At 37.3% G+C, this 24,161-nt stretch overlaps 1 protein-coding gene across 2 annotated transcripts in view; it reads right to left on the minus strand.

Annotated features, from left to right (window-relative positions):
• Positions 1 to 24,161, minus strand: part of ANK2 (ankyrin 2) — a 247,787-nt gene that overhangs the window by 122,411 nt on the left and 101,215 nt on the right. The window contains exons 5-10 of one of the 2 annotated variants that reach the window (XM_068974920.1): positions 20,362 to 20,460; positions 15,060 to 15,245; positions 14,597 to 14,620; positions 11,556 to 11,654; positions 10,156 to 10,254; positions 3,016 to 3,114 (exon numbers count right to left, since the gene is read on the minus strand). In XM_068974920.1, coding sequence (XP_068831021.1) covers positions 3,016 to 3,114; positions 10,156 to 10,254; positions 11,556 to 11,654; positions 14,597 to 14,620; positions 15,060 to 15,245; positions 20,362 to 20,460 — 606 coding nt within the window. The remainder of the gene's footprint in view (positions 1 to 3,015; positions 3,115 to 10,155; positions 10,255 to 11,555; positions 11,655 to 14,596; positions 14,621 to 15,059; positions 15,246 to 20,361; positions 20,461 to 24,161) is intronic. The other variant, XM_068974921.1, reaches the window with a different exon arrangement.

Below are 24,161 nucleotides of genomic sequence, written 5' to 3' on the forward strand. Positions count from 1 at the left end.
GAGGATCATCTACTGCTCTCACCAAGATTGTTAAAATCACCAATTAGAACAGGGGTTGTGGGGACTTCCCTGTTGGTCCAGTGGCTAAGACCCGACACTCTCAATGCAAGAGGCCCAGGTTTGATCCCTGGTCATGGACTCGATCTTGCATCACAACTAAGACCCAGTGCATCCAAATAAATAATAGATACATGTTTTGTGTTGTGTTTTTTTTTAAAGGATGAGTTGTAGAGAAGAGTCACAGTTTACTGAGAATTTGAATTTTCAAAGAAAGAGGGAGGGTGACAACTAAATAGATGAATATTTGCTTGAAGGAGGAATAAAAGATGATACAAAGCTGGGAGATATGGAGAGGGAGGGAAGCTAGTCTGGTATTAGTTGCCTTGGCCCTTTCCAGGCTAGTATTGTCACCTCACTCCAAGATGGCTAATTCACTTTCTTCTGTTCCTTACCATAAACATAGTCCTACTTTTTGTAGCTAACTCCTTCTCTATCTTACCCACGTAAATTCCGAGCTTCTTGAAACTACAGATGGCATATTATTTTTCTTGATAGTCCCTTGGTGCTCAGAACACTGCTTGGCACACTGCAGCTACTCACTACGATAGACTGATGATGCACGTGTGCATGCATGCTCAATCGTTTCAATCACGTCTGACTCTCTGCAACACTAAGGACTGTAGCCCACCAGGATCCGCTCTCCATGAGATTCTCCAGGCAAGAATACTGGAGTGGTTTGCCAAACCCTTCTCCAGGGGATCTTCCTGACACAGGGGTCAAACCTGTGTCTCCTGGATCTCGTGTATTGCAAGCAGATACTTTACCCACTGAGTCTCCTGAGAAGACCAGTTTGATGATATATGAATGATATCTGATTTTTACAAGTAGGCCATTAAAAAATTCCATCAAGGTAATCCATAGTCCTCATTAGTGATTACAATTACAGGCGAATTCTGCAGATGAGATTATTTTATAGTTTGTGGACTGGCCTATCTGCCTACCCTCCATTTGATACAGGTCTTTTATTAGTTATAGCATGACCAGTGTGAAACTTTGTTCCTTCCATTTAAATTTCAATCTATTTCCTCAACAAAAATTTTCCTTAATTATGTATGCATTACCCAGCCCCAAAGGTTGCATTTTAAAGGCAGATCTCTACAACATTCATAGCATAGATATGAGAATGAAAATGATGCAGATGATTTATTCTTTGTCTTCATATACTTCTGATTTGAAACCACTCTTTCAGGACCTATGAGGCACATCTCTAAAGACTGAGTTCATTCTATACAAATTTTGAACCTGTGGGCTGGGTTTTGCTCCAATGATTTCAATTAAATATTTAATTATAACATAAGTTGAAAAATATGTACTTGTGTACTACCTTATTTTTCTCAGCTTACCCTAGTTACAGCAGCAGTTGATATGAATCATGTTCAAAGGATGGGAGAAATGCAATAGGGAGAAAATAAAAGAAATGCCCCCTGTCTAAATTTCTGCTCTATTTAAGGATCCAAGTGTTGTTACATTTCCCATTAAATAACTCTGTGTGATTATTTGCAAACTGTGCCTCACAATATCTTTTGGTAACCCAAAGAAAATATCCAATAAATCAGCTCATCACTCTGTTTCTATTTGTATGGATAAGAGTTTTCCTCATGGCTATGAACATCGATGAAATGAGACCAAAATAAATGTACTATGTACTATAGTACCAAATAGATGTACTATGCCATAGAGAACAATATGCTTGTTTAATGGTTCTCTGTAGCTAGACTATCCTGACTTTTGCTTTTCACATCACCTATTAATCCCAATTATAATCAACCAACACCACTGGTGAGTAATTCTTTTTAATAGTACTGTCTAAGAAATAAACATTGGACAGCTTAACCTATACTATCTTTTCTTGTATTGCTACTTGTACTTCTTTAAAACATAATTTTATATGAGTTTTACAGCCATCTCAGAGTATCATAAAAATGTAGACTAACAATGTTAAGAGACGTTATCACATATATAATATCCTCATTTACACAGAATACAGTAATATTCACATTTCTATCTACAGAGAGAACAGCAGGTAAAAATACAGAAATAATTGGAAGTTATACATTTAATATAAAATAAAGTTGGCTTAAAACTCAACACTCAGAAAACTAAGATCACAGCATCCAGTCCCATCACTTCATGGCAAATAGATGGGGAAACAGTGGAAACAGTGTCAAACTTTATTTTGGGGGGCTCCAAAATCACTGCAGATGGTGACTGCAGCCATGAAATTAAAAGATGCTTACTCCCTGGAAGAAAAGTTATGACCAATATAGACAGCATACTAAAAAGCAGAGACATTACTTTGCCAACAAAGGTCTGTCTAGTCAAGGCTATAGTTTATCCAGTAGTCATATATGGATGTGGGAGTTTGACTATAAAGAAAGCTGAGTGCCAAAGAATTGATGCTTTTGAGCTGTGGTGTTGGAGAAGACTCTTCAGAGTCCCTTAAACTGAAGGAGATACAACCAGTCCATCTTAAAGGAAATCAATCCTGAATATTCATTGGAAGGACTCATGTTGAATGAAACTCCAATACTTTGGCCACCTGATGTGAAGAACTGACTCACTGGAAAAGACCCTGCTGCTGGGAAAGATTGAGGGCAGGAGGAGAAGGGGAGGACAGAGGATCAGATGGTTGGATGTCATCGCCGACTCAATGGACATGAGTTTGAGTAAACTCTGGAGTTGGTGATAGACAGGGAGGCCTGGCGTGCTGCAGTCCATGACGTCACAAAGAGTTGGACATGACTGAGAGATTCAACTGAACTGACACATCTAATACACCTCAATGCATGTATTTTTTAAAATAATTTCTAAAGTTTGATACCTACAACTCATTCCTCAAACACAACTATTGAGGAACTAGAATGTGCTCAGCTGATGCTTTGATTTCAAGAATAGATATTATCAAAAAATGTATTAAAGAGTTTGCTGGACACCGTCTTCCTCGTAACAACTCACCTTCGTCCTTGCCAGCAAGGGAGCGCCCCGCTCCAGCAGAAGCTCCACCACTTGGTCATGACCGCTTCTTGCAGCACAATGAAGGGGTGTCAACCCATCCTGCCAAAAGAATGAAAGACAGGCCTGAGTTCACTTAAAACAAACCAACCAAGATTGGATCTACTGCCATCTTGAAGAGAGGGTTTCCTAAATTCAGTCCCAGTGACTCAGATCAGTTAAGTGACAGAGAAGAAAACTTAAGAAAGAAAACAAGATAGAGAGATCTTGATAGAGAGAAAGAGAAAGGCAAAGACAAAACAGAAAGAGGGAGAGAAAGAGAAATCCCATGTGTGGAGGTTCAACATAAAAAATAAAAAATAAAAAGAAACTGTGGCTGGTCATGAATTTGCATATTTAGGAAGCTGGAGAAGCAAAGTGTGCTGCATTTGTTGAACTTCAAAATCCTACTAGCCTGGAGCCACCCCCAGAGATGATATTTGATGATTCTATTTTCATTCTGGTTATTCTAACACAGCTCCTAAAAATTCTTCTTAATCTAACTTGTCCATCTATCTTCTCTCTTGATTGGTCACTTTTGATAAATTCTTCTGAAATGCTCCATGAGGCTTATAAAAAAAAAAAAGGGTCATTTTTTTTCACCTTCTCCTAAAGGTTTCTGCTCATATTTTCATCATTTTACAAAATACATAATTATTTTTCAAAGATTAAATTTATTATCAGTAAATAGCATTAAAATACTGTCAAAATTATGACAAAACTGCATGTTATGCTATTTATAAAACTTTCTGACCTTGATAATGTCACAGGTAGTTTTTAACTCTAGGGCAATCTCCAATACTTTGGCCACCTGATGTGAAGAACTGACTCATTGGAAAAGACCCTGATGCTGGGAAAGATTGAAGGCAGGAGGAGAAGGGAACGACAGAGGATGAGATGGTTGGATGGCCACATTGACTCGATGGACGTGAGTTTGAGCAAGCTTCAGTAGTTGGTGATGGACAGGGAAACTTGGCGTGCTGCAGTCCATGGGGTCGCAAAGAGTCAGACATGACTGAGCAACTGAACTGAACTGAATCTCCAAGTACCCTCTGTCTTTTGGGCTTTATGGGTAACATGGCCCAAGAGCACAATAGATGGAAAATATGGTATAAGATATATAAAACAAGATATAAGAACAATGGGTAAGAAGCAAAACAGAAAATAAAACCCTGAGTACATAAATTTACTAGTGATTTCAGATTTAAAGGGAAAAAGAAAAAAAAAGGATCGTCTCAGGAAAAGAGGTTGAGAAGATATGCAGTGTTTGAGAAAATGAGGGATGACAAGAAGTTAAGAGGACTTTAGAAGCTTCTGATTTATCCAGAATTTTAATGGGCCTATCTTTTGTGTTTCTGCTTCAATGACTGCTATCTCTGGGTTATGTTTTCCTCCTAATGAATATCATTCATCTGGTTTGCAACACTCTTCCTGGTAAAACATTCTGTGATGTCTAAGCTAGCTACCCAGATCTGTGCTCTACCCTTCTCCACTGTGGGCTACCCTGCCCCCTGGCTTCTGGCTGGGGTTGGCCAATGGGATACACAGCAAGATATGGAAGCAAATTCCTGAAGGGTCTGCTGGGTCTGGCAGTGACTCTTTAACCAAGTGTGCACTCCTACCAAAGCAGCCTTCCGTGTACAGCCCTCTCCTTTGAAGGGCAGGTGACCTCTTCTACTTCTCACCTTTCAGACCTAGGGTTGGTAATGAGCCCTGTGGGCAACTAGCCCCAGGGATATGCCACCTTCCCTGTTGCCTCCACTTCAGTCCAGCTACAATGGTGTAAATAAGCCCTTGAATAATCTCTAGTCAAATTATCAAATTTGAGTGTGTCCTCCGATTTTGGCTAGGACCTTAATGATAACTATTCCTTGCTTTGTTAAATCTTTTTGGCCAGTATTGAGATACTAGCAACCAAAATAGAACCCTGCAGTTTTGGGGTATCTGAGAATTAGCATGAAAAGACTGTCTTCTCTGCTATATATATATATATATATATATATATATATATATATACTACTGCAGTTGAGATGCCAATTAATTTTAAAGTTTGCCAAAAAGAACTTAAAAGAAAAATTGTGTGGGCAAGGTGATTACCATGATGACGCATTTGTACACTGGTACCAGTGACTGGTGGTGGACATACTGAGCACTGGTTGCTCTATTATAAGTGAAATAGCAATTAGATGCAACTTTATATCTCAAAAATATTCTTGGTGGGGGCTTCATGGAGATCTAGAGCTTGAGAAATCCAACACAGTAAATGAAGACATGATGCACACAGTCTGGCATGTCCAGTGGTCTCTGGAACCACTGAGCTCTGGGTGTGCGTGTGTCTCGGATCAACCCAGATTCTGGGTGAATCTGCCTGAGGCTCTGGGTGAATCTGCCTGAGGCTCAGCTTCACGATATGTTGAATGAGGATGGTTTTTCTTACCCAGTTTAACTTACAGCCTTGTTCGAAAGATGAAGGGATGCTATTTTAAATCACTTTTAGAAAAGGCAGAGTATTGCTTTCTAAAGATTATATGAAATATTCATTGCATAATCATTTTGAAACCTCCAAAATGCTCAGAATAATAGGAAAATATGGAGAATACTTAATAAACCCACCAGAATATCAAGGAGCAGTAAGGGTTAAATAATTGGTTCTACTAATAAATATTACAATTTAGTGATGTAATTTATCTGCCTGTATAAATGATATGTAAATTGTATCAAATTCAAGTTGCCCAACATTATCAATCTGGGAAGATTTTGGATATATTCTAAAAAGTACAGTGTCTCATCCCCTGCCCCAAATCTTTATCGAGATGTTTTATATTCAAGAATGTTTTAAACTCTTTTTACTCTTAGGAGCTATTACCGGTTCATTACCCTTTTTTTTTTTTTACTTACATTCCTAAGACTGTATTTGAAGATTACCTTTTCTCCCGCTTCAGAGGCCCCTTCCGTGTGTTCTCTTCCCCCCACCACACTGGAATCATTCAAATCACACCGCGATGTATGTAATCCTTAAAAGGACACCATGTATCTGGCTAGGAACCGACAGCATTAGCTTCTTACAACCATTTCTCTTCTTATCTTTTCCTCTCCTCCCTGTCAGCTTAGATTATTCTTCCAGCAATGTATCCTGAAGTCTATGTGTTAATATAAGCTCTGCTAATTACTAAGCTGTGTGTCCTTGGTTAAGTTATATAACTCCTCTGAAACTCATTTTTCACATTGGTAGTCTCATTTCTCAATTAAAACCACCATATTTTCTCAACAAGAAAACAATAATACTTGGTAGGTTGTTAGGAAGATGAATTAAGATGATATTAGCATAGTACTTAACAGGGTGCCTAGAAAAGCATGTGTATATGATAACTTATAGCCACTACTACTACTTTAATTATTACTTCTAATAATAAGTAGCAAGGGTGATCTCTTTTTTTGATGCATTGTTTTTCATTTATCATCCTTTAATGTTTTTTGTATATTTTTATTGCTTGCATTGAAATACATATTTCAACATTTTAACCATAATCCTTATAGGAAGTATTTCCACATTTAGATAAAAATAAGTTTAAGAATAAAAAGAATAATGCCTTTAATAAAAGTTGAGTTAATAATATCATGTTTAACTAGCTATAACATTTGTTTTAACATGAAAATGAGGTTTTTCAGACACTAGTAAACCAAGGTTCTGGTTAAAATGTCTTAGAGTTTCACATGAGATTCTAGTCAATGATGAGAATACCTCTGAGATGCAAAATGTCTCAATGACTGACATACTGCCGGTGAAAGTGGTGAGAAATTATGGGTATGATTTTTTAAATTGCCCCAAAGTCTTTACATATAATATTACAGAATAACATTTATATTATTTAAAATTCATCTATAGACACATTATTATATTACCTAAAAAGATAGTCAAAAACAAATACAACATTTTTAAATTTTAAAATATATTTTTAAAGGACAAAAGAAAAAACAAACCATGCATTGGCCTCCTGATTCTAGACATAGTCCTGGATTTTCAGCATTTACCTCTATGAGATTTTACTTTTGGTAAGAAGGATACAGGTCTAATAATTATAGCCCAAACCTAAAGAATGTAATAGCTTTTAAAATTCTACTTGAGAAATGAGGAAATGTTTTCACTTACGGGAACAGCTCAGTGCCACCTTCAGTATTGTGACTGATCCCACGGTACACTGGAATCAGCTTGCGCAAATCGGTGAGAGTCAATTTTTTGCCTAGCTTTTCTCAGTTCTGCGTCAGTGATATGACATTGGTAGCTCTAGTTGGCCATGATAGAAGTATGGAAGTATTTACACCATGCGAATCACCAGAGGGAAAGGCTACAAATCAGAGTCTATAGTTTTTTGAAGAGCTTATTATTAAACTTTTACCAGTATGCTGCTAACCCTTGGGTATTCTTGATATGCATCTCTGAGTACAGAGATCTAGTCTGTCTTTGTTAACAGCTGTATCACTAGGGTTCATAACATCAGGTAGGAAATCAGTAATTATTTATTTAAGGAAGGAATGAACAGAATGTCTGCACAATGTGTACAATTAGAAAGTCTATTTTCACTTTATAAATTCCTGAGTGAAATTCTATTTATTTGCTATATCTAAAAGCTACACTGGGTGAAATACAGTCCAAATATTCCCTGTAAGAAGAAGAAAGCAATGCTTACACTGACAGAACCAGCATAAAAATCCATTTCTCAGAACCCTTTCTATGAAAAAGCAATGCTCATTTGCAGTTACAGTTTTAAACCATATAGTGTTAAGTGTTAGTGTTAGTCACTCAGTCGTGCCCGACTCTTTGTGACCCAATGGACTGCAGCCCACCAGGCTCCTCCGTCCTTAGTCCTTGAGATTTTCCAGGCAAGGATACTGGAGTGGGTTGCCATTTCCTTCTCCAGGGGATCTTCCCAACCCAGGGATCAAACCCGGGTTTCCTGCACTGCAGGCAGACTCTTTACCAACTGAGCTACAAGGGAAGCCTTTTAAATCATATACGCAAATGTATGAAGGGCAAGCAAATTAGAGCATCTTGTAAAGGACAAAGCAAATATTGTGATGATCAATAAAAACAAAATCAATCGCCTCCATAATGAATGAATATACCGGAAAAGCATTAGCAAGAGTAACATGCATCCCTAAAACACTGGCGAAGATAATTTTTTTTGCATTTCAAAGTGCTATCTTTACACTGGTCCTCTCAGTTACTAGAGAGTCTCAATAGAGACACACAGGTCAGTGTAAAGGGACTCATTATGTAAATAATGGATTTAAAGAAGGAGGCACCGAAACTCTTTCTTTCAAATACAGAGAACAAGTAAGCAAAGCATGTGACACTATATGTAATTATTCCAATTTCTGCATACCTACAGCATAGCAAGAGAAAAGGCAAGCCCTCAAAGCAAAGGGCAGAAACCACATAAAACCCTGATGAAAGACACTAGACATCACAGCAGAGATCTTGACAGACAAAGCAAACAATTTCAGAGTTCCCACATGATGACCCAAGTGCTCTGGACCAAATGTCGTAGAGAAATGAGATGTAAAAAGCAACGTAGTCTAAAGTCATTAAAAACCAAAATGTATAGTCTGGGACTGGTGTAGTTTCTGAAAGCTCAAAGATGATGATTTATTAAAATATTTTTTAGTCTTAAGATTTGCAAGGGAATTAGATCTCTATTCCTTCGACTATGAGAAAGCAAAGCCCCAGAATTAAACAAAGTGATAATAAAATATCATAAGGGACATATTCTATCTACTAACTTATATAGACTTCTTCCACCATACATTTCAGAATTTTACATAATAGGGATGTTTAAAGTTTTGCTTAAGTCTATGAGTAATCAAATGTACTCGAGAATTAACACTAAAGTACTAGTTTAATGTTTAAGCAAGTAATTGTACATCATTTCCATAACATGATAAAAATTATGAGTAGCTAAGTAATTTATTGGTAGTTCAGCTGGTAAAGAATCCACAATGAAGGAGAACCTGGTTTGCTTTCTGGGCCAGGAAGATTCTCTGGAGAAGGGATAGGCTACCCATTCCAGTAATTTTGGGTTTCTCTGGTGGCTCAGATGGTAAAGAATCCACCTGCAATGTAGGAGACGTGGGTTTGATCCCTGGACTGGGAAGATCCCCTGAAGGAGGGCATGGTAACCCACTCCAGTATTCTTGCCTGGAGAATCCCCATGGACAGAGGAGCCTGGTGGGCTATAGTCCATGGGCTGCAAAGAGTCAGACACAACTGAGCGACTAACCACAAAACGCTTAAAAAAATACCTAAGAGTTGATTCTCACACAGCCCTATGAGGCAGGTAGTATTATTAGCCTAACTAAGTTTAGAAAAGACAAGTAAAAGGTTAATATCACTCAGCTAGTAAGCAGAAGGTAGGATTTGAAATCAAGTATTCTGCATTCGGAGTCTGCACTTTAAACAGTCCTTTGTCCTGCTATCTTATTATCTAGTTTTGGGGACTGCATAAAAACTCAGAGCTATATTTCACTCAAAAAATTTGAAATGAATGAAGGGCACTGCCTCTTGGCAAGTTGACATGAGTAAACGTGCAACCTAGCAATAACTGTATGCCTTTTTTCCCATAAGCATAACCAGAGATCTCCTGCTCAGATCCCTACAGTATAACCAGTTAAGAAAAACGACTTAGGAACTGAAAAGTTCAACCCAAAAGATGTTCAACATGTTTTAAAGTATTTCTATGTAAAAACCACACTTTCGTAGCTTAATGTGTCCTAATGAGTCTGGGCTCTTGATATTTATGACTAGCCAAATCACAGATGAGCAAGTTCAATCTTTGATCTTTGTGCCCAGAAAATCAGGAAGCAAGAACTTGAAAAACTGTCTCATTGAGGAGCTAGCATTTTGCTTCTCTGGGTACTTATGATCAAATATTAATGCCACTTTATCATGTAAAACCTTTATATAATGTATGAATTTTAAATCAAATCCAAGAAGGTGATTTCCTTGAAAATGCATTGCTTGTGTTTAGGGACTGGCATTTTAAAGTGCCTATTAAAAGAATACAAAAAATAATAATGGTAGGAAATTCAAAGAACAGAGACACTCACCCTAGTTTTGGCATCAATCTGACCACCGCGATCCAGTAGGAGCTTCACCATGTTTGTGTTTCCCCTTTTGGAAGCCACATGCAGAGGAGTGATTCCATTCTACAAAGTGGAGAGACCAAACAAGAGCATGTTGGGTGTGACAGGGCATGGTGGTGATGGCTTGGTGCTGAAGAGCACAAAGGAGATTGTGACCTATTTTGCAATTTTATCCAAGGTTTCTATGGCTTCAATGCTTTTGATTTTTAAGGAACAAAAAAAGCACACAAACTACATAGCACTATAGAGAATGAAAAACATAATAAAACTGCATAACTAAGTTAATCAATAACTACAACATATGTACTGAATCTACACATCACAGTCAAGACACAAAGGAAGCAATTTTGCGTAACAGAAGCAAAATTTCAGATCCTACCTAGTCCAAAGTCTATCTTTCTTAAAACATTCATGCACTTAAAGATTCTGGGATCCTAAAGTTTGCTATGCTTAAAAATGGAATATACATATGCCAATAAATACCCAGTGGAAAAGTGATTCTTAAAAACATCTTCAGAATAATTCAGAATGAAAAACTTGAAAATAAGTCAATACAGTTTCAGGGCAGAAGACTTCTAAGGACAAAAACACTGTAAGCAGGAATTATATGTATTTCTTTTCTTGGCTATTCTATAATCATCATGATGTCAAGGATATGTAACTGATTTTTTGGTATGCTATGATTTTGCAAAATCAAGTATTGCATTTACAGTATATTAAGTATACTGAATTTTATATCTGTCATGTAAGTGAATTCTTTCCAATGAAAGTATACCATTAAACCTATAACACATCATAATATCTTTAGCTAATAAGACTCCTCATATGACCAAATTCTCAATTTATTTTAAAAAATCCATGTCAAATTATGTTCCCTATAATCACTGTTAGGACACAGTATAAATGTACTTATATATTTTATACTGAACATTTTAACAGTTTTTTGTTGACTTGAAGCTTCTCATTCACGATTCATGGTGTGACCTTTAAATGTAACTGCTCATATTGATGTCAGAATCAGCATCCTCCTTATCGAAAATGATCTGGGTGCATGTGAATTTACACACTACTTTTCACTTCCTGGCTCATAATGACTTCCTAAGATTTGAAGAGAAAAGAAAAAAAGGAAATCTAATTTCTCCAGCACAGATAAATCCATTAAGAAAAAAATAAATAAAATCTTTATCACTGTTTATTTTTACTTTAGTGAAATGCCAAATTCCCTGGCAGTCCAGTGGTTAGGACACTTTAACTGCTGAGGGCTCAGTTTAATCCCTGCTCAGGGAACCAAGATGCTGCAAGCCACACAATATAGCCAATCAACCAATAAATTAAATTAAAAGAGAAACTATTTGAATCCATACCCTGGCTGTGAAGTCCACAGCAGCTCCCCGGTTTAGAAGAAGAGTTGCCACGTTGACGTTTCCATAGTGGGCAGCGATGTGCAAAGGGGTGAATCCACTCTATGGAAAGCAAAGAAAACAGCAGTCAGTAAAGCATTTTACCGCCATGTGTTTTAGTCACTGGATTAGTGAAGAAAATCATATGGTAACTGTCTACCTAACATGTGGGCAAAGTAAATCAGGTCATAAATGCTTTAATAAGATTTTTAAGTTTGAGTGGTATTATTTAAATTTAGTGGTAAATAAGTCAACATAGAAATAAGTAAAATATCCTATATTTCTTGGCAACATTATTTCTAATTACTATAACAATGTATTTATTTATGAGATTGGTTGTTTATATAAAACCATGTTTCCTGAGTTGATTTAGCTTTAAAGCAAAACAAAATATGATTAAACAACAGTATTTTTTCAGCCATAGAATATAACTATGAATAAAGAATGTTTTTCCCAAGAAAACTTCACATCTTCTATTTTTAAAATTTGTGTTTTAGTTTGGGTGTTTTTCAAAATGAAAAATAGCATTGGTTGATATTGAATCTTTGGAACTATGAATATATTGTGAGAAATTCTTACAGAAGATATACAATTTCATCCCACATCATTCATACTATCCTGTTATTTCTATCCTCTTTAACAACTGAGTTTTGTCAGTCTATATTGTTATGAAAAAAAGTTTAAAAAGCAATAGTTAAACAATACAATAGAATAAATATGAATATAAAATAAAAAATTAAGTGGAATCCAAATTTGAATTTAATTAAAATAAATTTTATCAGTAAGACTAATATAAAAAATAAATTAAATCATATGAGCATTAGAGAATGGTTTACTCTGAGTGTTTTAAAAATGAGTCTGAAAATCTTAAATAGAGAAAAGCATATTTCCTTTCATTTTTGCTAATGAAAGCGTAGTTAGAAATTTCTGCCATTTTCACAGCAGAAGCATATTGATTCTTTTCTTATTTACTGTATTAAAAAAAGCATTGTTCCTGCTCTCCATAATTTCCATTGCTTAATAAAAATAACAGGAACAATAAAGACTGTTCCTGTAAAGCTGGGTATCAAATCCTGCAGTTCTGAGACCATTTTGCATTGCCCTCTTTTGTTTGAAATGAATTTTGATATACACAATATTGTTCTTAAGAAATGTTACTCACATCACAACCATTATTTTCCTATTCACTTAGTGACTTTGCTTTTAAAATGGCCTAAATAAGTATTCAGATACCTTAGGTAACAGAAATTCCTCTGTGCTAGTAGCCAAATTAGCTGCAAATAATTTCTGACTCTAGCGAAGCAAGATACAAAATAAGAATAGCAACTATGAATCCAAAGCCTACGCTTATAGTCATGATATTTTTATTTTGTGTCTACATGATGCCAAATATTCATGTCAATACAGAAGAAAAAAAATCAGCCTACAACCTGGGGGCTATTTTACAAAATGTCAAACTTTAATATTTTAGGAAATAATTGACTAGATGTTTTTCATTTTTATCTTGATATTTCCTGTCACCCAGTCATATCCTGAACATGTATCTATTATTTGAGTTACAATTTAATTTCAGAAAAACACAGAGATCACTGATGAATCATTTTCAAATCATTCAAGTATAATAATATTATTTTCCCATTTTCAGAAATAAACTAATTTATTGCTTGACACAGCCTCATTGAAAATCCACAGTGATGCCTCAGGCTGTGACTTTTGGATTAGCATGAGGCTGGCGTAAGCCCCTCAGGAATCCTTCCCTGATTAACAGGGAGATGGAAGGCTCAGGTCACGATTCTACAGGACTATGGACGAATGGGTTTCTCTTCTTTGTTATTCTACTGTCCTTGAAGAAACACTTCTAACTCAGTACGTATCTACTCGAATTGCTGCATAATGATTAGAACCAACACTGCTTTCAAAAACGTAAATAATTACCAAAAATCACTTAAAAGTAAAAATATTAAAATCAGTAATTAAGATATATCAATTTGTATTATTCCAGTCTTGAGCAATTTCACCAAGCAGTTGGGCATTTTTTAAAGTCTCTGGCCTAAGATTTGGAACAGAAGAAATGATATGAATAATTTAAGTCTATTCACATCTCAATGGATAAACTTGTCAATAAACAGGTATTAGTTTTAGAAATACACTACTTATACTAAGCACAAATGCTCAAAATCCCCATAGGTCCACAACCCAGTGATCATATGAAATGTTAATCTAGAGAACTTTCTCAGCAAAGTGAAAATCATCTACAGAAACAGTCACTTGCCTTTGAAGGTTAAATTTTATAATACAGCTTAATTTTTACAATACACTTTCAACAGATTTTGTATTAGTGCCTCTTGATAGCAACAAAGAGAGACCACTACACACACGCACTCAGACATACTCTCTCTCTCACACACACACACTCTAAACCAAATGCTCTTATTGATTTTGTTGGTGGATGGGACTTATTTAGGTATGTGGAAAACAGATGATTTCATAACAACTATTATCAGATAGCAAGATGATGAAAATATTTTGTTCATGATATGCTCAACATTACTGATTATATGGAACGTGGTTAAAAAAATACAAAAAAGGGCAGTTGTAATTAGATAAGAGGATGAAACACTGGCAGAGCAACCTCGTTAAATTACACTTCACTAGATTCTAAATGGAGAATTCTCATTAAGAGAAGGAGGTCACATCTCTCATTGGCAAAAAGTTAATAATAAAGCTCACTTAGTAAAATAAATATTATGGAACAGTATTGTTTCATGCTCTACTCTAATGAGCTATTTAAATAGTTATACTGATTAATAATGTTTCAAAAATATGTTATATTAAAATTTTTGAATTACCTATTTGCCCTAATTATACACAAAGTTTCCAAATTAATTTCCTAATAATGAAAGTTCTAATCATTAGTATGAATTAGTGAGCATTTATTCTAATTGGACAAAAAATACAATAAAATTTTTTTAAAGATATATTTTGGTATAACCGCAATACTGTACCTCGGTTGTCCTATTCACCATCATCTGAAGCAGTGTTGTGTGGGGAAAAGAGGGAAGATATTACACAGTGCAAAATTAAGGAAACAATCAACCTGCTCTCTGCAATTGGCTACACCATTCCAGCATGCCAAAATGCATTCTATTTAGCAAAGGCAACCATAACACTATACAATTGTATCTTTCTATTTCTGTTCCTGTTATTTTTTATCATAAATAGAATAAATAAGAAGATTTCTAAAAAGCTTCACCTTTTAAAGAAAATTATCTTATAGGGTTCTTTTTTTGTTCTCTTGCTGTACCCAGTAGACAGTCCCCTTTATTCTGAAATACCTCTGAAAGTAACTTATCTCTTTTGATGACCAGAAGTAATTTTGCATTATCACCATGGCCTACTTCTTTATCATCCCCCAGGAGGAAGCCGGCAGCTGAAGAGTTCCTGTCCACAAATACATGCAGCTTTTACCTTGGACTGTACGTCAGCGTTGTGATCGTTCTGAAGCAGGAGGGCGGCAGATTTGGTGTCATCTTTCCTGGCTGCAATATGCAGAGCTGGCAGCCTCACCTTCCCTTTGGTGTCGTTCTCCAGGAGGATGGCCACTGCCTGGTTGTGTCCCTGCTGGAGCGCCACCGCCAGGGGCGTAAAGCCATCCTGGGAAGACAGAAGGAAAAAATTTCCATCAACTTTGGGAAGCCTGGGATTCAACTCCAAGAAACAGTGCATCTAATTTTCAAATTAAAGATTAAGATTGACAAAAACATTGGAAGGAATAAATCTTACTGTGAAGACTGCAGCAAATTATAGTCATTTATTATACTATGTACTGGCTTCATCAGATAGTTTAAAATATCTGTTCTATATATATTTTTTAAAACATCTGCATTTCCTAATGAAGCATACTGCACACAGGATATGCTCAATTATGTTTTGAATCTGAAAATAAAAATTAGAAGCAACCCAAAGTGATGCCTGCTTATACAAGGAAAACTGTGGGAAGGGGAGAAATAATGAAAACCAAGTCTGACTGATATAGTAGCCAACACAGGGAAATAAATGACATGATTAACTTTGCAAAGCTGCTAAATATCTCTGTATTGATTAGGGAAAACAACAACTGTTAATGGGATGGTCTATTCCCAATTAATTTGGGAAACCTGGGACATAATATGATCTAAAATTCTTTGGCAAATAAGGCTAATTCATTAATTTTGCACTTAGTTGAATTATATAATGTCTTTTGAATATAAAATTGTGCTAAATAATGTAGAAAATCAGCCTTTCACTTTAAAACTTAAAAAAAAATTAAAGAAATAGCACAGATCATCAAAGTTAGAGGAGTCTTAGTGGTAGATGGATAGCCATGCTGGAAAACTGGGAAGCTATATTTTCTCTCTGGAAACATGTATTCAAAAATGGAAAGGTGACAAGTGGAAAAAAATATATACACTCTAGGCTCTGTTAATGTGAAAACCTCCCTTAATTCACAAAAGCTTGAAATAAGTCTCAGAGTTAAAAGTTTCCATTCATAGAAGAGACAAGAGGAATTGGATGGGACCTCTAACAAATGCATACCAGAGACAATGGCTATTTAACCGCATCTAACTGCTCCATTTGTTTCCAAGAGTAATTTTTAAAAAGGTAACTTAGGATTTCCCTGGTGGCTCAGTGGTAAAGAATCCTGCCTGCCATTGGAGGAGACACGGGTTTGATCCCTGGTCCAGGAAGATCCCGCATGCTGTCAGCAATGAGGCCCGTGCACCATAACTATTGAGCCTGTGCTCTATAGCGCAAGAACTGCAATTATTGAGCCCACAGGCCACAACTACCCAAGCCCACGCGCCCTAGATCCCGGGATCCGCAGCAAGAGAAGCTGCCACAAAGAGAAGCTTGCGCAGTGCAATGAAGGCAGCCTCCGCGTGCCACAACTAGAGAAAAAGCTTGCGCAGCAATGAAGGCCCAGCACAACCAAAAATAAGTGAATTAATTAGCTAACTTTTAAAAAAGGTAACTGTAGACTTTGGAGGGAAAATTATTTTCCTCAAGTGTACATATCATATATGCACTACTCTTAGGGGAAGCACACTGATTGAAACCGCCCACCTTGGCCAGGCACCAGAGTAACCATTTGCATGAGTTGTTTTACTACAGGAGATCCTGATAAGGAATACGGAACTAATAAGCCACCACCAACCGGAAGAGTTCGGGAAGGGTGGAAAGGAGACACTGCGTGTCCGTCCACTTCCCAGAAGCCCTCTCACTAGCATCCATCTTGGCTGTGACGTGTGCGCCACCAGGAAAGACTCTGAATTAGAGTGATTGGCCAAAGACCACCCGGAAACTAATCCCATCACCATAAAACCCGAGACTGCAAGCCACGCGGCAGAGCAGTTCTACTGGGTTCCCTTACCCTACTGCTCTCCACCCAGGTGCCCTTTCCTAATAAAATATCTTGCTTTGTCAGCACATGTGTCTCCTCCGACAATTCATTTCCGAGTGTTAGACAAGAGCCCAGTTTCGGGCCCTGGAAGGGGTCCCCCTTCCTGCAACACTACCACAATAAGGACTGAATTTTCAAAATTAGAAGTGAATTTCAAATCAACACATTACTTAATGAAATGGAAGAGTAAAGCATGTAGTGTTGTAAGATGAAAGAGAGTAGCCTAAATTTGGAACTTTGGCACAAATCAAGTCCTCTGTGAAGGAGGAAAGAACAGGCTGATTATCATACATATTTAATTTGATTCCCCCTGCAAGAGTGAGATAGTTTATATTAAAAGAGTGTGAACTTTATTTTTTCCTTAGAGACAAGGCATTTGCTGACAGTACAGGGCCTGATTTAAAAATTCCTAGCTTTCAATTTTGGTAACATTCAGGAAGAAGGAAGAAAGTAGAATATTATAAAACTGATACTGGATGGACAGATAACTCCTTGCAGAGAATTTAACTTTGAATCTCCACCACATGATTTCATTCTAATCTACACTTCATGGAAGAAGAGTAAATATTTGAAATTATTTTTTTCAAGTATCTCTACCAACTCTATGAAAAGGAAACCAATATTAAAATTCAATAAGCTTCATTTTTCACCATCTATTTACCAATGCCAATTGCTATAATTATGGGAAATTTCAAAACTTTAAATATTTCTTTTCAAATATGAGTTTCACTGCCATACTGAATGATCTCAAACTATCTGATAAACTGGTCATAATGTCTTGCTTAGTAATTTTTGCAAATTAGGGCTGTTAATGGGTTCAGGGTGTCTTCTTTAGGTATTTTCACACATGCACACATAATCATTGAAGGTATTTAGCAATACAGCCTAAAATATCACATAGTAATCAACTATAAAGCCCTGTGAAGATGTCATTTATTCACAGAATGATAACTAAAGCATGCACTCGTGCCCGTTCAGTTGGGTCTGACTCTTTCCGACCCCATGGACTGTAGTCTGCCAGGCTCCTCTGTCCACGGAATTTTCCAGGCAAGAATACTGGAGTGGGGTGCCATCTTTTCCTCCAGGGTATCTTCCCGACCTAGGGGTCAAACTCCCATCTCCTGCATTGGCAGGTGGATTTTTTACCACTGTGTCACCTGGGAAGCCCAATAGACTAAAGGGAAACATGCAAAGAGTTTTCCATTAGTGCATTTTCTGATAACCATTAAGGCCAGTGGTGTGGAATAACCAATTAAGTTTATATATGTCCATCAGAAAAAATTATAGTTATTTAAATGATTAAGGGGCTTCCCCTGTGGTGCAGCGGTAAAGAATCCGCCCGTAAGGCAGGAGACTCAAGAGATATGGGATGGATCCCCAGGTCGGGAAGATCCCCTGAAGGAGGAAATGGCAACACACTCCAATATTCTCACCTGGAAAATTCCATGGGCAGAGCAGCCTGGACAGCTACAGTCCATGATGTTGCAAAAGTCGGACACAACTGAGGATTCCTAACGCAAATGATTAAAAAATGAAACAACAGGCGTAAATGAATCTACACCAGGATTCAAAACCCCACGCGATTGACTTGCAAGAGCCACTTCGGTGGCTCTTCTTGCAAGACTGACTTCTGTGTGGAAATCAAAGACCACTTTCATTTTCTGAGGACCACAGTGTGACAGGGACTCAACCAATGCAACACACATAAAAAGGTGTTAATATTTCTGGAAACAGACTGGGATGGTACAGAGGTCTAGTCTGGAGGAGCCATGAGACGGCTGAGAGTGCTGACAGGCCGCGCTTCCCTAAACCACACACTAGAAATAATAAGTCTATATGATCGGCAGAATTCTGTAGTGTAAAGATTTCTCCAGGTAAATGAATCTGTTTTCAAGGAACTAAAACAAATGCAGATAAGCATATTTAGCTACAATTCTCAGAGGATGTGATGCAGAGATACAGTCTCCTATTGTTACCCAAGCTTTGCCTGAGGATAGTCACACGCCACTCATTGACAGAATTAGTATCTCAGAAAGTCATAAAATCAATCATAAAATCATAATTATAAAAATTACACTGTACTCATGTGGTAAGAGGGTAAAATCTGTGTGTGCTTAGTAGAGAATATGAAATCGTTTCACACTAGGTAGTTGTATTTTCCAGTTATAAGCAGGAAACGTGGTCTCATTAATAGAGATGTCTTGGGATTGTTTTTAACTAATGAGAATAAGCTGTCAGAAAGTTACTATGAGGCTCCACAAAAACTTTTCTATCAAAGGGCCTGGACATGAATTCAATAGCTTATAATGACCTCTCCCCACAATGCAGGTTAGAATGCAGGTTGTGTTTATTTCATCTGGAGATTTAATTGCCCATAAAGGAGGTCATTTAGACATTAAAAATTAACAAGACAGTTTCTATTAGTCATCTTTCACTCCTCGCCAGAAGTTTTAAAGTTTTGTCAGTGGAGCCACAGAACATGAACCAGGGAAATTAAAGCTGATTGAAATGGGTGAGGAGAGGCATGTCCCAGTGGAGGTCTCCTCCCTTCCTCTCCTATGTCACCTACTCCCAACCTTCCAGGGGCCCCTGAGCATTTTCCCCAAGCTCGAAAACATCCTGACCATCAGGTACAAATCACTATTCCAAACAGTCACTAAAGTCACTCCTTAATCTGCCTAGGGCAAACCTCAGAAGGAAAATACGAAGCAGGTTCTGCTTATTGGAGAACACACACAGGGAAAGGAAAGTGATACACCATGTTGGCTAATTCCAAAACCATTTCTATTTCTAGATGTCCTGAATATTTGAAGACTGGATTGATTTTGAACATTCTACTCAGTTGCTGCCATAAGCACAGTCATACAACCACATCATAATTTGAACTTCAGAAATACAAACACCTTTCTGATGTTCTATTCCTCATGAAACTGTACAAATACAAAGAACTATGAATCAGTGCTTACCACTAAAAAAAAAAAGCCCCTTTAAGGAATTGTATTAGATTCTAACAAAGATAAAATATTGATGAAAAGAGATGGGTAGAATTTACTATAATTTGATTTTAGAATGGTATAAAGCTCCAAAAAGGCTACAGAATGGCAAAATTGATGGACGTGTGATTTCACATAAGAATAAATTGATATGAATCCCAAATTATAAACTCATTGAACTGTGCCCTGGATTGCTCGTTCACGGCCACTGTTGTAGATTACAATAGTGACATAAACATTCCTAAAATAAAGATAACGGAGACCCTTTACAGTTAGATACAAAGAAAATGGACATTAACATCAGAAAAATTCAAGTCTTCAGAGCTGACAGTCTTACCTCAGTAGCAGTGCTCTGATTAGCTCCATTTTCCAGCAAATATTTTACCACATCAATGTGATTCTCTTGAGCAGCCATGTATAACGGAGTGAAGCCATTCTGAGGACAAACAGTGAAACAGGTATCTTCAGTCATTTGACAAGTTTAAAGCAGGGAAGAATTCAAGACAAGGAAAGAATGAACACTATGGAGAAAAATTCTGAACTGTTGAAACAAATAACGTACCTTCATACTGAAGAAGTCATACCCGCATTTACCATCATAAAATTAGACAAAATCAAAATTAACCAATTCCCACCTAAGATATTTCAAAAAAGGAGGAGAAATGGAAGAAATATCCCCCTCATTTCCTGCCTTCATTTCAGTATCAGAGAGTCACATTTCTTACCACCCAACACTGTGTTAAAACTAAAGATATTTAGTATCTAAATATCTATATAATTCTATAATATATAGAATTCTCATTATATATACTATCTATATAAAGTAATGTTATATAATATCTCCTGTATTTATCAATTCATAAATCATTTAAACAGATGATTATTATCTTGAATATACACATTTCAACACTCTTAAAGGTATAAAATATTACTCATATCAAAATAAGCCTGGGAGACATTATAAATCTGATTGAAAATTTAAAAATCCGTATTTCAATGTTCTGACTGAGGTAGCATGATTTATATTGAACCCTCTTTACTTTTTAAAATCTATTCTGAAATTCTATTATTTGTTAATTCTCATATTCATTTACTCTATTATTTACAAAAATCCAAGCACTGGGAGCTGGGCCATTGCTGGGAAATGATCACAAACAAGACAGACATCCACCCTCCTGGAGAACGTACCACAGTAATATGACAATATCATGTAGTCATTGTTTTTCAAAGCATTTACATTTTATAAATGAGTTCGAAACTAAGTTTAAACTGGCAAATTTTCTTTTCATTAGAACCTTTGCAATATGTAATATTTTATTAAGGTAAAAACCCATAAAGCTTTACTTTTAAAAACACATGAAATAATTCATAAACTATCAAAACTCAACATTCTCTCAAAATTATGTCAGAATCTTAAACACAGTTGGTTCCCTTAAAACTTGAATGCATTAATGAGAATAAGTAAAACTACAGATGAAACTTCAGGGAGTTTCAAAAACTTACAAGGAAAGAAAAATATCTTTTTTGAAAAATTCTTCTGTATACATTCTATAAGTGTGGAAATGTAATTCAAAATGGTCAAGATACAGCAAAATATAAATACACAAGGGTATAAGTAGAATAGGCCTCTCAGGTGGCTCAGTGGTAAAGAACCCACCTGCCAATGCAGGAGACATGGGTTTGATCCCTGGGTGGAAAGATCCCCTGGAGGAGGGCACGGCAACCCACTCCAGTATTTTTTCCTGGGAAATCCCATGGACAAGAGGAGCCTGGCAGGCCACAGTCCATTCGGTCACAAAGAGTCAGACATGACTGAGCAACTGAGCATGCATGCACAGATACAAGTGGAATAAGAAAAGTTATTTAAAATTTGGTTACAAAAGAAAATCTGTAGGTTTCAAATGATGGTGGAAATTTTAAAACAAAGAAATATTACAACAGGAATGAACTGCCAGTTTTGTAGGATTCAGGAATAACTTGCTAGCTGGAGAGCATATTTTTTAAAAAACACAGAAAACAGGTGAAATCTTGTGTATTTTAAGAACTGAAGAGGTGGCGGAAGGATGGAATTAGAGATTCAGAGGAAGGGAAAGCCAGTGAGGACGGTTACAAACAATGAGTGGGTGTGGACTGGGGCTCTTTCACGACAAGTAAAAGGCAGAGATGCAAAAAGAAAAAAAGAACTTTGAACAGAATAAAATAAGTTGCTTACATGTTTCCCTTGGAGCCTTGTATGTGGATCAGGAGAAAGGTAAATAGACTGTGGCTGCCAGATGGCAGGGGGAAGGAGCAATGGGCCATCCTTAGGCTTCTGTCTTGGGTCGTGGACTTTAAAGGGACCTCCTCTAGCTGAGCAGAGTAAGGGATCCAGAGGCTAAGAGGGCATGCCCTCTCTGATCCTGGAGCTCCCCTGCCCTCAGATCACACATCAGACATGCTGCCGCCCAGAGTTCCCTCCCGTGCAGCCCCAAGTGTGCTTCAGCGCTGGCTCAGACATCTTCCTTGGGATCATCCTCTCAAGGGTCCACTGGCAAGCACTCCCTGCAGGGGTTGAAAAGTGGTCCTCAAATATGTCCACATCCTAATCCCCAGAACATGTAAATATTACCTATAATGGCAAAAGGAATCGAGCAGATGTCATTAGGTTAAAGATTCTGAGATGAGGAGATTAACCTGAATTATGCAGGTGGGCTTGATGTAATCACAAAAGGTTTTTACCATAGGGAGGCAGCAAGTGAGAAAGGAAAGATTTACTCGGAGCATTTAGTAGGAATTAGCAGTGCCAGCACCTTGGCATTAACCCTGTAGGAGTGATTTTAGACTTCAGACTTCTAAAATTATAAAAGAATAATAAAAAAATAAACTGTGGGGTTGTTTTTTTTTTTACTACAGTTTGACATTTTTCATTGAAGGATGCTTTATAATATTGTGTTGCTTTCCATCATACATCAACATGAATCAGCCTTAGGTATACATATGTCCTATCTCTCTTGAACCTCCCTCCCTCCTTCCACCCCATCCCACCCCTTTAGGTTGTCACAGAGCACTGCTTTTGGCTCACTGAGACATACAGCAAATTCCCACTGGTCATCAATTTTACATACGGTAATGTACATGTTTTTATGCTATTCTCTCCATTCATCCCACCCTCTCCTTCCTTCTTTTGTGTCCACAAGTTTCTTCTCTCTATCTGCAACTCCATTCAGTTCAGTCAGTTCAGTTCAGTCACTCAGTCGTGTCTGACTCTTTGCAACCCCATAAATCGCAGCATGCCAGGCCTCCCTGTCCATCACCAACTCCCGGAGTACACCCAAACTCATGTCCATCGAGTCGGTGATGCCATCCAGCCATCTCATCCTCTGTCGTCCCCTTCTTCTCCTGCCCCCAATCCCCCCCCACCCCCAGCACCAGGGTCTTTTCCAATGAGTCAACTCTTTGCTTGAGGTGGCCAAAGTATTGGAGTTTCAGCCTTAGCATCATTCCTTCCAATGAATACCCAGGACTGGTCTCTTTTAGGATGGATTGCTTGGATCTCCTTGCAGTCCAAGGGACTCTCAAGAGTCTTCTCCAACACCACAGTTCAAAAACATCAATTCTTCAGTGCTCAGCTTTCTTCACAGTTCAGCTCTCACATCCATACATGACTACTGGAAAAACCATAGCCTTGACTTGACCTTTGTTGGCAAAGTAATATCTCTGCTTTTGAATATGCTGTCTAGGTTGGTCATAACTTTTCTTCCAAGGAGTAAGCATCTTTTAATTTCATGGCTGCAGTCACCATCTGCAGTGATTTTGGAGCCCCCCCAAAATAAAGTCTGACACTGTTTCCACTGTTTCCCCATCTATTTCCCATGAAGTGATGGGACCAGATGCCATGATCTTCGTTTTCTGAATGTTGAGCTTTAAGCCAACTTTTTCACTCTCCTCTTGCACTTTCATCAAGAGGCTTTTTAGCTCTTCTTCACTTTCTACCATAAGGGTGGTGTCATATGCATATCTGAGGTTATTGATATTGTCCTGACAATCTTGATTCCAGCTTTTGCATCCAGCCCAGCGTTTCTCATGATGTACTCTGCATATAAGTTAAATAAGCAGGGTGACAATATACAGCCTTGACGCACTCCTTTTCCTATTTGG

The sequence above is a fragment of the Capricornis sumatraensis genome, chromosome 7 (genome assembly GCF_032405125.1).
Source record: "Capricornis sumatraensis isolate serow.1 chromosome 7, serow.2, whole genome shotgun sequence".
NCBI classification, from domain to species: domain Eukaryota; kingdom Metazoa; phylum Chordata; class Mammalia; order Artiodactyla; family Bovidae; genus Capricornis; species Capricornis sumatraensis.